Genomic DNA, 14,057 nt, shown 5'->3' with positions numbered 1-14,057 from the left:
CCCATTATGTATATGTGTGTGTGTGTATTTTTCTTTACCCATTCATTTCTTGATGGATGCTTAGATTGTTTTCTGTATCTTTGCTATTGTAAATTATGCTATAGTGAACATGGAAATACAGAAGTCTCTTCAATATGACTTTTTTCCATTCAGATATATATCCACAAGTGCAATTTCTGGATAATATAATATCATAGTTTTATTTTTCATTATTTGAGAAACATCCATATTCTTTTCTGTAGTGGCTGCACCAATTTACACTTTCACTAACAATGTACAAGTGTTCTTTTTTTCCACATCCTCATCAGTATTTGTTAGCTCTTTTTCATTATGTCCACTCTAACAGGTGTGAAGTGACATCTCATTGTGGTTTTGATATGCATTTCTCTGATGTTAGTGTTAGTGAGCACCTTTTCATGTACCTGTTATCCATATGAATATCCCCCTTGGGAAAAAATGTCTGTTCAGGTCCTTTACCCACTTTTAAATATATTATTTGATTTCTTTGCTATAGAGGCTTATTAATTCCTTATATATTTTGATTATTAACCTCTTATCAGGCATATGGTTTGTAAATATTTTCTTCCATTTCATATGTTGCCTTCTTGCTTTGTTGATTGTTTCTTTTGTGTTGCAGAAGCTTTTTAGTTTGAGATAATTCCACTTACTTTTATGCTGTTTCTCAGGCTTTAAGGGTCTTATCTTTAAAATTATTGCCAATATTGATGAGATTTTTCTCTGTGTTTTCCTTGGGAGTTTTATGGTTTCAGGTCGTACATTTATTTACATCTGTATTCCACTTTGAGCTTAATTTTGTGAGTGATATGAGGTCTAGTTTCATTCTTTTTCATGCGAATATCCAGTTTTCCCAGCACTGTTTATTAATAGAGGGACTGTCTTTTATCCATTGAGTATTCTTGGTTCCTTTGTCAAATATTAGTTGTCCATATATATTTACATGGGTTTATGTCTAGGCTCTTGATCCTCTTTGATTTGGTCTAAGCATGTGTTTCTATGCCAGTGCAATACTGTTTTGATTATTATAGCTTTGTTACATAGCTGGAAATCAGGACATGTGATACCTCCAGCTTTGTTCTTCTTTCTCAGGATGCTTTAGCTATTGACAATCTTTTGTGGTTCCAAATGAATTTTAGGATTTTGTTTTCTGCATCTGTAAAATGACATTGGAACTTTGATAGAGATTGCATTGAATCTCTAGATGACTTTGGGTAGTATGGAAATTTTGACATTATTAATTCTTCTAATCCATGAATGTATGATGTCTCCATTTATTTCTGTCTTTTCTAAACTTATTCCTAAGTATTTTATTGTTTGTGTTGCTGTTATCAGTGGGGTTCTCTTCTTTATTTCTTTGTCCAATAATTCATTGTTAGTGTATAGGAACACTACTGCTTTTCATATGTTGATTTTTGTATCCTGCATCTTTAGTGAATTTGTTAGAATTAGTTAGATAAAGATCTAACATTTTTAGCAGAGTCTTCAGGATTTTATATATATATATAATATATATAATTATTCATAGAGACAACTTTTTCCTTTCTGATTCTGATGCCTTTTATTTTTTTCCTTGTCTAATTGCTCTGCCTAAGACTTTCAGTACTACATTGAATAGAACTGATGAGAGTGGCCACCCTGTCTTATTCCTGATCTTAGAGGAAAAACTTTCAATCTTTCATCACTGAATATTACTTAACTATGGGCTTGTCATATATAACCTTTATTATATTAAGTTCCTTCTATACCCAGTTTATTGACAGTTTGTAATATGAATGGGTACTGAATTTTGTGAAATACTTTCTCTGCATCTGTTGAAACAATAATGTGATTTTTATTTCTTATTCTGTTAATGTTGTGTTTATTGACTTGCATATGTTGAACCAACCTTACATATGAGGGATGAATGCCACTTGATCATGGTATATAATTCCTTTAGTGTTGAATTTGATTTGTTGGAATTCTGTTGAAAAATTTTGCATCTGTATTCATTAGGTACGTTAGCCTGTAGTTTTCTCTTCTTGTAGTACCCTTATCTAGCTTTTGTATTAGGGCAATGTTAACCTCATAAAATGAGTTTTGGAATGTTTCCATCTCCATTTTTTATAAGATTTTGAGAAGGATTGATGTTAATACATTTTTTAAATGTTTGGTCAAATTTGCCAGGGAAACCACTGGTCTAGGGGCTTTTCTTGGGAGGATTTTGATTCCTGACTCAGTAGCCTTTCTTGTTTTAGTTTGTTCAGATTTTCTGTTTCTTCATGTTTCTATCTTAGTAGGTTGTATGCTTCTAGGAATTTATCCATTTCTCTTAAACTGTCCAATTTTTTGGCTACACTCAGGTGACATTTTAAGCCAGTCTTTAGATTGGACTGTACAATTTCCTTGGTGTTCTTATTATGCTTCCTGGTCAGATGGGTCCGGAAGCTATATACAGCCCTAGTCAGGACTTTGAATTTGCTTCCCATCCTGAGTCTGGGGCTGTAGGCAGGTTCCATCACTGGTACAACTCATTGACTGGGTGCTCAAATCAGGTAGGACTGCTCATCAATCTTCCTGGCCAGTGTCACCAGTTCAGCTCTGCAGGAGGCAGAGCCACTGTTGGGCTTTCTGCGTGGCTGCAGGCAGGGCTGTAGGGTGGTCTACAGCCTCCCAGAAGCTCTCAGTAGGCTTCTTGGTTTGGCAGGACTGAGGGATATACTCAACAGTAGGTGGGGGCCATGAATTTGCCTCCCTGACTGGGTAAGTTTGCAGTAGACTCCAGGGTCCGCATGGCTTATTGACTAGGGACACAAACATACAGAATTTGCCCTGAGCTCCCTGGTTAGATGGCGCTACTAACTGGGCTCTGAAGATGGGTAGAGACACTGGCTGGATTCTCTGCTCAAGTGCTACTATGAGTGGGAACATAGGATGGGGACTCAGCTTCCTGGGTGCTCTAGTTAGGCTTCTTGGTTGGGGAAAGCTGGGGGCTATATCAACAGTAGTTAGGACTTCTATTAATAATTAGCTTCCCTGCCTGAATAGAATGGCAGAATAGCTTGGTAGAATTGTACACTGAGTTCCCTATCCAGAGGGTCCAACCAGCCTGGCTCTGCAGATGGGCAAAGCCTCTGCTAGGGTATTTTCTTGGGCACCACTGCTAGGAGAAACACAATCTGCCAAGATCTGAGTTCTGGTTGCTATAAGCCCTGTTACCCTTCTCCAGCTCAATCTGATCTCCAGTGATTAAGTCCCACAGATTCTCCCTATAATACCTGTGAGACAAGACCCACATGGGCCTCCCAGCAAGCAAACCACAATGATAGGGGAGCTAGATTTCCACCTTGGGCTCTCTTCTTCCTGCTGGAGAAACCATAAGCACTGGTGGCCCTCGGCATAGTTCTGTGCCAGCCTAGGAGAGGAGCAACAAGGTCAGAATGCAGCTAATCCTTTCACCCTTCTAATGCAGTAATTCTTGATCTCTGTGGTCCAGGGAGGTGCTTCAGCCCCACTAATGTATTCTGGGATTTTCACAAAAGTGTCTTGTCTGTGTATATTTGCAAGTTGGTCTTGTGAGGGGAACTGAAGCTGGGGTTAACCTATCTTAGTTGCCATATTAATGACATCAGTTTTAAAAATAATTTTATTTATTTTATTTTTGGCTGTGCTGGATCTTCACTGTTGCATGGGCTTTTCTCTAGTTGCTGATAGCAGGGGCTACTCTCTAGTTGTGGTATGCGTGCTTCTCATTGCAGTGGCTTGTCTTGTTGCAGAGCACAGGCTCTAGGGCACATGGGCTTCAGTAGTTGCAGCATGTAGGCTCAGTAATTGTGGCTCCTGGGCTCTAGAACACAGGCTCAATAGTTAGGGCACAAGGGCTTAGTTGTTCTGTGGCATGTGGGATCTTCCTGGGTCAGGGATCAAACCTGTGTCTCCTGTATTGGCAGGTGGATTCTCTACCACTGAGCCACCAGGAAAACCCTGATGATACCACTTTTATCTCTGTTTCAATATAAATGTAATTTGTAGTAAAGTAATTATAAATTCAAGTTAAAGAAAAAATAAAATGCAAGTTGGTCCATATCATTCCTGAACTTATAACCCCTTGAAGGCTTATATTTTAACTCTCTCAGGCACTGCGTGTCCCAGTGAGGCATTCATTTAACAACCTAGTTTGCACTAGTGCTGCTGTCTGAGTTATGACACAAATAGCTGACAGCAGACCTGAAGTAAGTTTTACCAAACAGCTGACCAACATCAATGGTCCAAAAACACTGGAAAATGTACCTTTTCCCTTGTGCAAACTCCAGTATACATCTTTTTAAAAATATAGAGATCGTCAGTCCAGGTTCGATGCGTGAGACAGGGTGCTCAGGGCTGGTGCACTGGGATGACCCTGGGGAATGGGATGAGGAGGGAGGTAGGAGGGAGGTTCTGGATGGGGAACACGTGTGCCTGTGGCTGATTCATGTCGATGTATGGCAAAAACCACTACAATATTGTAAAGTAATAAGCCTCCAATTAAAATAAATAAATTTAAAAAATAGAGAAATCAGCGAAACCCTTGAAATCCAGAGATTTAATAGAAGTCTGGGTAAGATTTTGGTGTCAATGGAATTTATCTGAAATTTCCCATCAGTAAGTATCCCCTTTCTATGTTCTTCTGAGCTCTTGACATTGATTGCATGTCTCAATTGGCCCTTTTCCTTATAACTTATGGAAAAATTGATCTGGCTAAGGTGATGGATGGAGTCAAAGCTGTTACAGGTGAGGGAGAAGTCAATATAAACCTAGCATCCTAGTTTTTATAGTAATTGCATTTTCTTCAGGCCTTAATTAACTGTATGATAATTCTGTCATTTAGCTTCTATTTAGTGTTTTTATGTCCAGGAGTATTTTCTTATGTATTTTCCACTATACACTTCATTTCTCTTACTTTGAGACAGCCAAAATCTATAATAAAGTGAAATGGATCTTTAGAAAAGACCCTGGTAACTTTCCAAAGGAAAGGTGATAGGTTGTACATATTGATAGAATTGTTTAGGATAAGCCATATACAGTTTGCTAATTGACAAGAGGGATATAATATCCATTTATTGTCATTGTCCTTTTGCATGTGTTAGTACAGGCCCCCCAAGAAAGCAAAAGCCAAGGCAGAATTAAACATTCATGGACATTATTAGAGGGAAAGCCTGTGTAAGAGAAATAGGGAGGTAACCTAAAAAGCCTAGAGGCTCTCAGACTGTAATGCAAATGTGACACCAAAAGAGAGGAAGGAAGAAAAAGTTGAGTGGAAGTATCCTATATTGCCATGCAATCTAAGGAAAGTCTGGCAAAGTCTTCAAGGAATCCTGTGGCCAAAGTCAGCCATTCCCTATCCCCCGGGAAAAGGCCTCCCTGAGTGCAGCATTCAATCACTGGTTAAGAGAAACCTGTTGGAGACATGGCCTTAGTACAAAGACAGGGATGAATTCCAAAGCAGCAGCTGGGGCCCTTGGTCAATTATGTTCTCTGTAGTTGGAAGTCCTAAAGGCACGTTTTCATGGCCACCATTAAGAGTGCCCGCTTGTATCAGCCTTAGAGAACAAATTGTGTTTCTGTGAGTAACGTTATCTCTGAGTACTTGGTCAGAGCTCAGTGACTGTTACTCCCCCAGCCCATACTCATACTGTACTGGCATCATAAATTAGTTTCATTATTTGCAATCGTTTGATTGTACTTATATCCCATGTGTGCCGTTATTTTAATATTTTTTATTAAGGAGGAAAAGTTGATATCAGTGATGTGAAAACTGTCCTGGAAAACATGGGGATTGAGCTCAGAAACAGAGAATACAAGGAATTGGTGAAAATTCTGTCATTTGATGGTAAACATTACAAATATCAGTATAATCAAAAAGAGCTTTTAGCTCCTCTATCTGTGAGACCCTCTAAAATCCTTCTGTTTCCTAAGCTTCAGAAAATAGAAAGTCAATCTCAAAAAAATATTTTAGTGTCCATTTATACCTGAAGTGAATCCCTATACATGCAGTTTTACTTTTAGATTGGAAAGCAACATCCTAATTATGATGACTCATGGGAAACAAGATCTGTATTTTGATGAATCATCATCAAGAGAAAAAAAACGTGATTAATCTAGCATTTGTGGATGGAAGAAAAGGGTTGATAGTTTACACGTGAATAAAGGCGGGCTTGGGGAGAAGGGATGTGCGCATTGTAGAGTGCCTGTTGTGCTAAACATCCCCAGTTTTCTCTAAAATTTTTTTATAATAGAAATTTTTACTAAAAATCCTGAAAAGCCAGTTTTCCCTGAGAATATTCTAGTGATTATGCACTTTTCTCTGTGACTTAAATTCTGCCTTTTCTTACAGATGATAACAAGGTCTTTCAAAACAGATTGCTAGAAGCTGTGAAGTCTCTTAAAGGCAATTGAGAAGCATAATGAGAATGAAGACAAATAGGGGATCCTCATAATTATAGTTTCCAAGATATTAAATTAGTGAGGGCTTCCATCTCTCATATATACTGATTGCAAATTTATGCTCCCATTGAAGATCTAGCTTCAGTTTAGCAGCTGATCTTCTACTTTATATCTACAAAGTCTTCCACTTTTTGGAGATTTTCCCAAACTTTTCAAGAAAAGAAATATCAAATTTCACATTTGCATAGAAAAAAATAGCAGAAAAGATTAATGGTTATTCAGGGATTTTAATCAGCCACAGTAAAAAACTAAACTAAGAGCTGAATCATCAAATCATGGTGTTCAGAAGTAAAGAATGTTTGACTCCAGAGCTAGAATTCTCTTAGCATTTATTCAATGCTATTTGAAACTTTGTATTATATGGGATGGTCCCCAAGACAAGTCTCAAGGTAGTAACCCTAATTCTAATTCCATAGTTGATTTTCTTTATAGGCATAAAGTCCTTAGTCTCTTTACCAAAATTGTTGAGTTTTTTTTCCCCCCCACATTTTAAAATAAGCATTCTTAACCCTAGTAGATATGAAAGGGGAGGGTGCCCCCCAGGTGGCAGTAGTGGTAAAGAATATACCTCCCAATGCAGGAGAAACTTGAGTTCCATTCCTGGGTTGGGAAGATCCCCTGGAGGAGGGCACGGCAACCCACTCCAGTATTTTTGCCTGGAGAATCCCATGGACAGAGGAGCATGCAGGCTATAGTCCATGGGGTCGCAAAGAATCAGACACAACTGAAGCAACTGAGCATGCATGCCCACATATACAAAGGGGAGTCTGTGAGTAGGCTTTAAAGAATATATGACCTCCCTGAAATTATATGCCATCTTTGTGAGCACTAACATATAGTGTTCATGAAATTCACAACATGGTATGTGTCTCCAAAAGATTTAAGTTTGGGGAGTTATGTAATTTTCTTCAGGGACTGTCTCTTTCCTTAGGTAAGAAAGTCAGTGTCAACAGCTTGAGTACTATACTGGACAATATGGGAATCAGGCTTACAGATGAGGAGCTTAAGGATCTAACTCAGAATCTCCCTGTTGATGGTAAGCAAGTTTTCGGGCACTATGGCTAGATACTGGGAGAGTTTAGGCATAAACACTGTTGGCAAAAAATGTCTTAGGGAAAGAAACCTTAGGAATGGTAATCTATCCTGACAGCAATCAAGAAGCTGTAAATGTGGATACAGCATGTAAGCAGCCAGTTACCAAAATCAGCATGAAAACATTGCACTCTGTTTGTATGTCTTTATGTTCTCTCCCCATATTGTAGTCATTAACAGACAATCTTCCACATTTGGAATATATAAAGGCAGGCTCTTTAGATAATGGTACTTCTGAATTTCTTTCCATCACTAATATATATGGGTTTGAAATATTACGGAACTATAAGTAAAATTCATATTATTGATATGACTTTTATGTTGAGATTTTCTTTCTAGTCCTCATGAAGGCGACAAAAATTAGATAAAATAGTAGCATAGAATATATTATTCAGTAAATATACATTTGACACTTAGGATAGTGCCTGGCCCAAAACAAATGAGAACTTATGGTTTCCCATAAGTTTCACAATATTTTATGAGTCCTTTTTATCTCAGTGTGACTTTGATCTTCTCCTACAGTTGATAAGAAGATTTCTCTAGAAACATTGATGAATAAAGTGAAAAAATTTAAAGGTAAGTTAGAATTGTTGTAAATCTATGATTTTAGTCTTTGGTATTAAATTTTGTTTTTCAGTGGTATTTCTTTCTAATGTTTACTATGAAATATGTACATGCTTCTAAGCCTATGGGCTATCTTGGTGGCTTAGATGATAAAGAATCTGCTTGCAATTCAGAAGACCCAGGTTCAATCCCTGGACTGGGAAGATCTCCTGGAGAAGGGAATGGTTACCTACTCTTGTATTCTTAACTGAAGAATTCCATGGACAGAGGAGCCTGGTGGGTTACAGTCCATGGGGTCACAGAGAGTCAGACACAACTGAGCAACTAACACTTCCACAAGTCTATATTGCAATTTGGAATCTGTTGTTTATGCCAAAAATATGCTTTACTTCACTAACATTTAAATAGGCATAATCTAGAAATATATAGAAAATGGCACAGTAAAACTTTGAAATAATCAAGATAATGTATTCACCAAAATCAGCAAGCAATTTTCACCATAACAATTAACTATTTTTGAAGTATAGATTATATATTTAAAAATCTAAGTTGTCTTAATTTGCTGATCAGAGTTTATTCTGAAAGTTGTCTTTTCCAATTTATGGAAAAGCTCTCATTAATTTGTATTATATATGGCATTTTATAAATACTGCAAGATATGCCCAATGATTCTATGTTTAAGAATATCTTCTTTTTACTTAACTCTTCATCTTAAAATTGGAATATCATTAACCTATGTAGAAGATATTTATGACTTTGAGGCAATACCATGATACCTAAAGTTCATGTCTACCATTCCCTCTTTCTAAAGGAGAGAAGGTTGATTCTAGTGACCTGAAAAGTATCCTGGGAAACCTGGGGATTGAGCTCACAGATAAGGAAAAAGAAAAGCTGCTGGAAACACTGACAACTGATGGTGAGCCATCATAGAGGTGTTGCAGAGGCCTTCTAGGAATCTCATATTTTTGTGTCTTTGGGTCTGTGTGAAAATCTCCACCTCCATTTCTGTTTATTTTCTTTTAAAAGTGCAAAAGAAAAAAAAATTCAAGAAATTTGAGTTCTAAGTAATACAGCAACCTTGTCATTATTGTTTAGAATTTATATTGGAAATTAAGTAACCCTTCACACAAAGGTTGACCTTAGCAGTTAGTCATGTTGTTACCCCCTCAAGCCACTAATTTGCTTATATGATAAGAAGGGAAGAGAAAGAGAAAAACAGGAGATCAGTGGTAAAAAAAAAAAAAAAAAGAGAGAGAGAGAGAGAGGGAGAAGAAGATAGGAAGCAGAAACCGAAAAGGAAGGAAAGCTATGCTCATGCTTCAGTGAGTAGACTCCTTCAGGTATTTGGATAGAAAGGCTTGTCACAAGAAAAATCTCTACTCTCTAACTTCTTTGTATTAGATAAAATAGCATAAAAATTAGAGACAAATCATTAAAATGTTATTTCTGAAATTATTTAGTTCATACAAGTTTTGTGATTTCATGTTAGTTTTATCATTACATGAATTATGGCTTTTCTTATAGCTGCTGGAAAAATTCATCTCAGTAGATTGCTGAAGGGTGTAAAGTCTCTCCAAGGTGAGTAAGAAGTCCAATTAAAAATTATTTGGCTGACACTCCCCAATTTTATACCATTCAATTATGAATCCTAGCTCCTCGCTTTGATATAATTCCCTTATTTAATATTTTATTGGTCTGTTCACATTTTAGCTGATAACAGCATGTATTTTATCTTGCATGAAGTTCCACATACTCTTGCTTTTTTTTTTTTTTTGGCTTTGTACACGGTCTCCTCACTCCCGCCCCTCCCCCCCTGACACACACACACAAGGTATTAGGTTGGTTATCAGCAGTCCCACTTACTTAATATTATTTTGTTATGCAGGCTTATTACTAAGACAATATTTAAATATTTTATTGACTTTATATGCTTGGACAAGTATATGTAGTTTTAGATTTTTTGAAATGATAATTATACAAAAACATAAAATGCATTTTCTTTATTTTATTTTCATAGAATTTATGGTGATTGTATTAGTTAGGACTTGATTAAGAAAGCAGAATCACTGTGAGTGACATGGAATAAAGCATTTATTATAAAAATTATGTTTCATGCAATTGTGAGAGATGGTGAAGTCTATGAAAACTTTTGTCTCTGCTTCTGATGGTGGGCCCAAAGTCCTGAAATCACCATAGTCAGCAAGGCCAGCATTCAGAAAGAAAAATTAGATTGAAAGAGTTGGGGAGAACAAAATCAAACTAAAACCTCTGAGGACAAACTGTAATCTATGTCTGTCTATCCTACTTTTCCCACCACTAAGAATATGAATGACCTGTGAAAGAAACCAGTATCCTTCTCCATGGAGAAACACATATGCCTAGCCCAAGACTAGAAAAATTTAAAGGAGATGGGGCAAAAGCCAGAATATCTGTAGGCCCAACTTCCAACTCATGCCAACAAAGTGAGCCAGAAGATCAACAGCAACATCATGAGCTGTAATGGCACCTGGAGCCCCACACTGACCTTTAGAGTGTAATAACAGCTGCTTCACTTGTGCCTCCCAAATCTTATGCAGAATTTTCTTTTACCATCATAACTATTAGGGAAGGAAATTCATAGACTATAATTTTACCTAAGATACTATGATTGGATAAAAATCTATCATCCATATATATCTCTTCTAACTCTTCTTATAATAACCATTTCTCATATAAGCAAAATTCTGCTAACCCTCTTCTCTGAAAATCTTACAAAATCTTAGCTGTCATTTCATCCATCTCTAGGTTATATTCATTTATGTTCTAGTTGAGTCACATTCCTCCTTGACATTCTATAACTTAAACAATGATATATAAGACTAACTACTTTAGCAAATCTTTTGTAGATGGTGGGGGAACAGGGGCAGAGATAAAAGGAAAATAATTGAATAAAGTAGTCGCAAATTTATTTGTATCAAATAATATAGAAATCTTCATTATTGTGCAATCCTTTAATACCTGATCATGTGATTGTAACTGGTATTTGTATCTTTCTTCTCTCACTACCATTTCATATTGCTTTTTCCCTCACCAAGCACCTGGCTGCTCCCATCTCCTTGCCCGGTGGGTGATCCTAAATATTATTCCTGAAGAACAAGGGCCATTACTGTATTAGGTTGTTTGATTTTTAATTAACTTTAATCACAGGTGTTTTAGATTCTGCCTGCATTTATCTATATCCTCTCAGTTTAGAGTATCAGCCTAGTTTCCCTCTGATGGTCAGGATCCATCACTTCAACCAGTGAAGCCATCCCTTTATTTACTTGTTGATTCACAGCAAGAGGAAGTCAAGGTGCCTCAGATCAGTTTTTTTTCTTCCATAGTCAATTGGCAATAGGGTATTCTTTTCTTTTTCAACTTTGCTGATATTTATTTGACATGTAACAATTTGATACACTTACATATTGCCAAATCCCATCACCTCACATAATTTTTTTGGTGAGAACTTTTTTTAATGGTTAAAAATTTTTTATTTATTTATTTTTGCCTGTGCTGGGTCTTTGTTGCTGCATGTGGGGTTTCTCTAGTTGCAGCGAGTGGGGACTACTCTCTAATTGCTATATGTGGGCTTCTCATTGTGGTGACTTCTCTTGCTGTGGAGTGTGGGCTTCAGCAGTTGTGGTGCATGGGCTTAGTTGCCTCATGGCATGTGAAATGTTCCTGATCCGAGATCGAATCTGCATCCCCTGAATTGGCAGGTGGATTCTTAAACACTGGACCACTAGGGAAGTCCTGGTGAGAACTTTTAAGATCTACTCTCTTAGCAACTTTTATGTATATCATCTATCCAATACTGTCAAATATAGTCACTATGCTATATATTCTATTCCCAGAGTTTCTCTGTCTTTGATTTTAGACAGTCTTTTCATTACATCTTGAGAATATTGATTTGGTTTAGAAATTGGAGGGGATGGGGGTTCATGAATGAAATTGAATGTCCAAATCTCTCCCCAGATTTGGGAACCTCTCAGTCTTCATTTCTTGAAATGACCTTTCTACCCCCTTTTCCCTCTCTACTTATGGGGCTCCAGTATTGCACAGATTGTCTTTTTTAGTGGTATCTCATAGGTCATGTAGGCTTTCTTCATTCTTTTTTATTCTTTTTTCTCCCTTAACTGGATAATTTCAAATGACCTATCTTCTATTAATACTTCATAGGTTCTCTCTTCTGCTTGATCAGGCTTCTGCTGATCTATTACATTTTTTCATTTTGTTCATTGTGTTCTCCAGGTCCAGATTTTCTGTTTGGTTCTTTTTCATAATATCTATCACTATTAAACCTCTTGTTTTGCTTTTGTATTATTTTCCTGATATCATTGACTTATCTTTCTGTGTTTTCTTATAGCTTACTAAGCTTCCTTAAATCAACTGTTTTGAAATCTTATTGGGTAGATCAGAGATGTTCATTTCTTTAGGATTGGCTACTGAAAATTTATTGTGTTCCTTTAGTGGTGTTGTGTTTCTTTGATTTTTCATGTTCTTTGAAGACTTGGGTTGCTGTTTTCACATTGAAGAAAAAACATAACTTCTTTCAGCCTTTTATGGCTGGCTTCAGGAGAAATTAATTCATTAGAAGAGTCTGTAAAGGTTGCTGCCTCTGTGTGTAGTGTCAAGTCTAAAGTCCCTGGAGATCAGCAGAACCAGAAATTGGGAGGAAAAACTGGACACAAAGTGGATAAGAGTGCGGATAAACGAATCCACAGAGGCAGACTGGGGTCCCTATCTATCTTTTCGCACTTCCAACTCCAAGAACAGTTTTTACAAAAGAAACTTGCACCCTTTGCCATGAAACTGCACGTATGGCTGACCCAGGACTCAGAGAAGCAAAAGGAGGAGATTTAGCAGGAACTGGGAGACCTGCAAGCCCAGCTGCTTCAGGCCAACAAAGGTGAAGAAACCTGTAGATTGACAAAGACAAAATGGCAAGCTGTGGTGGTGCCTGGCCCTCTAGATGACCTTTCAGAATGCAGTGGCTGCTGCTTCACTTTTGCTTCCGAAATATGCAAGTTTTTCCATGGCCACCTCTACCTCAAAACCATACAGTACTGGCAAAATGAAATACTGGCAAGGATGTGGAGAAGCAGGAATTCTCAAACACTGCTGGTAGGAATGCAAAATGGTACAGCCACTTTGGAAGACAGTTTGGTGGTTTATTATAAAACTAAACATACTCTTACCATACAACCCAGCAATCACATTCCTTGGTATTTATCCAACAGAGATGACAACAGAGATGAAAGCCACTTTATTCATATTGCCAAGATTTAGAAGCAACCAAAATATACTTCAGTAGATGAATGGATAAGTAAACTGTGGTCACAGTTACAGTTACAGTTCAGTCGCTCAGTTGTGTCCGACTCTTTGTGACCCCATGGACTGCAGCACTCCAGGCCTCCCTGTCCATCACCAGCTCCCAGAGTGTACTCAAATTCATGTCCATTGAGTCGGTGATGCCATCCAACCACCTCATCCTCTGTCGTCCCCTTCTCCTCCCGCCTTTAATCTTTCCAAGCATCAGGTACATCTAGATAATGGAATATTTTTCAGCACTAAAAGGAAATGAGTTATTACACAGTGAAAGGACATGGGGGAATCTTCAGTGCTTATGACTAAGTGAAAGAAGTCAATCTGAAAAGGCAATGTGCTGTATGACTCCAACTCTATGATATTCTGAGAAAAGCAAAACCATGGAAACAATAGAAAGATCAATATTTGCCAGAAAGAGAGGGAGGAGGAGAGATGACTAGGAAGTACACAGAGGATTTTTAGGGTGGTTAAAATACTCTATATAATATTATAATGATGGATATAATATGTTATTATAATTTTGTCAAAACCAATGGAATATATGACATCAAGAGGGAATCCTAAGGTAAACTGTTAAG

At 37.3% G+C, this 14,057-nt stretch overlaps 1 protein-coding gene across 17 annotated transcripts in view; it reads left to right on the top strand.

Annotated features, from left to right (window-relative positions):
* The window catches only part of EFCAB3 (EF-hand calcium binding domain 3), a 419,723-nt gene that overhangs the window by 201,943 nt on the left and 203,723 nt on the right, over nucleotides 1–14,057 (top strand). For all 17 annotated transcript variants that reach the window (XM_070479568.1, XM_070479567.1, XM_070479577.1 and 14 more), the window contains 4 exons: nucleotides 7,409–7,513; nucleotides 8,092–8,145; nucleotides 8,945–9,049; nucleotides 9,658–9,711. In XM_070479568.1, the coding sequence (XP_070335669.1) occupies nucleotides 7,409–7,513; nucleotides 8,092–8,145; nucleotides 8,945–9,049; nucleotides 9,658–9,711 (318 nt within the window). The remainder of the gene's footprint in view (nucleotides 1–7,408; nucleotides 7,514–8,091; nucleotides 8,146–8,944; nucleotides 9,050–9,657; nucleotides 9,712–14,057) is intronic.

Source organism: Odocoileus virginianus, chromosome 17 (assembly GCF_023699985.2).
Source record: "Odocoileus virginianus isolate 20LAN1187 ecotype Illinois chromosome 17, Ovbor_1.2, whole genome shotgun sequence".
NCBI classification, from domain to species: domain Eukaryota; kingdom Metazoa; phylum Chordata; class Mammalia; order Artiodactyla; family Cervidae; genus Odocoileus; species Odocoileus virginianus.
Note: the sequence above shows the minus strand (reverse complement) of the source record. Positions and strands in the feature narration are given on the sequence as shown.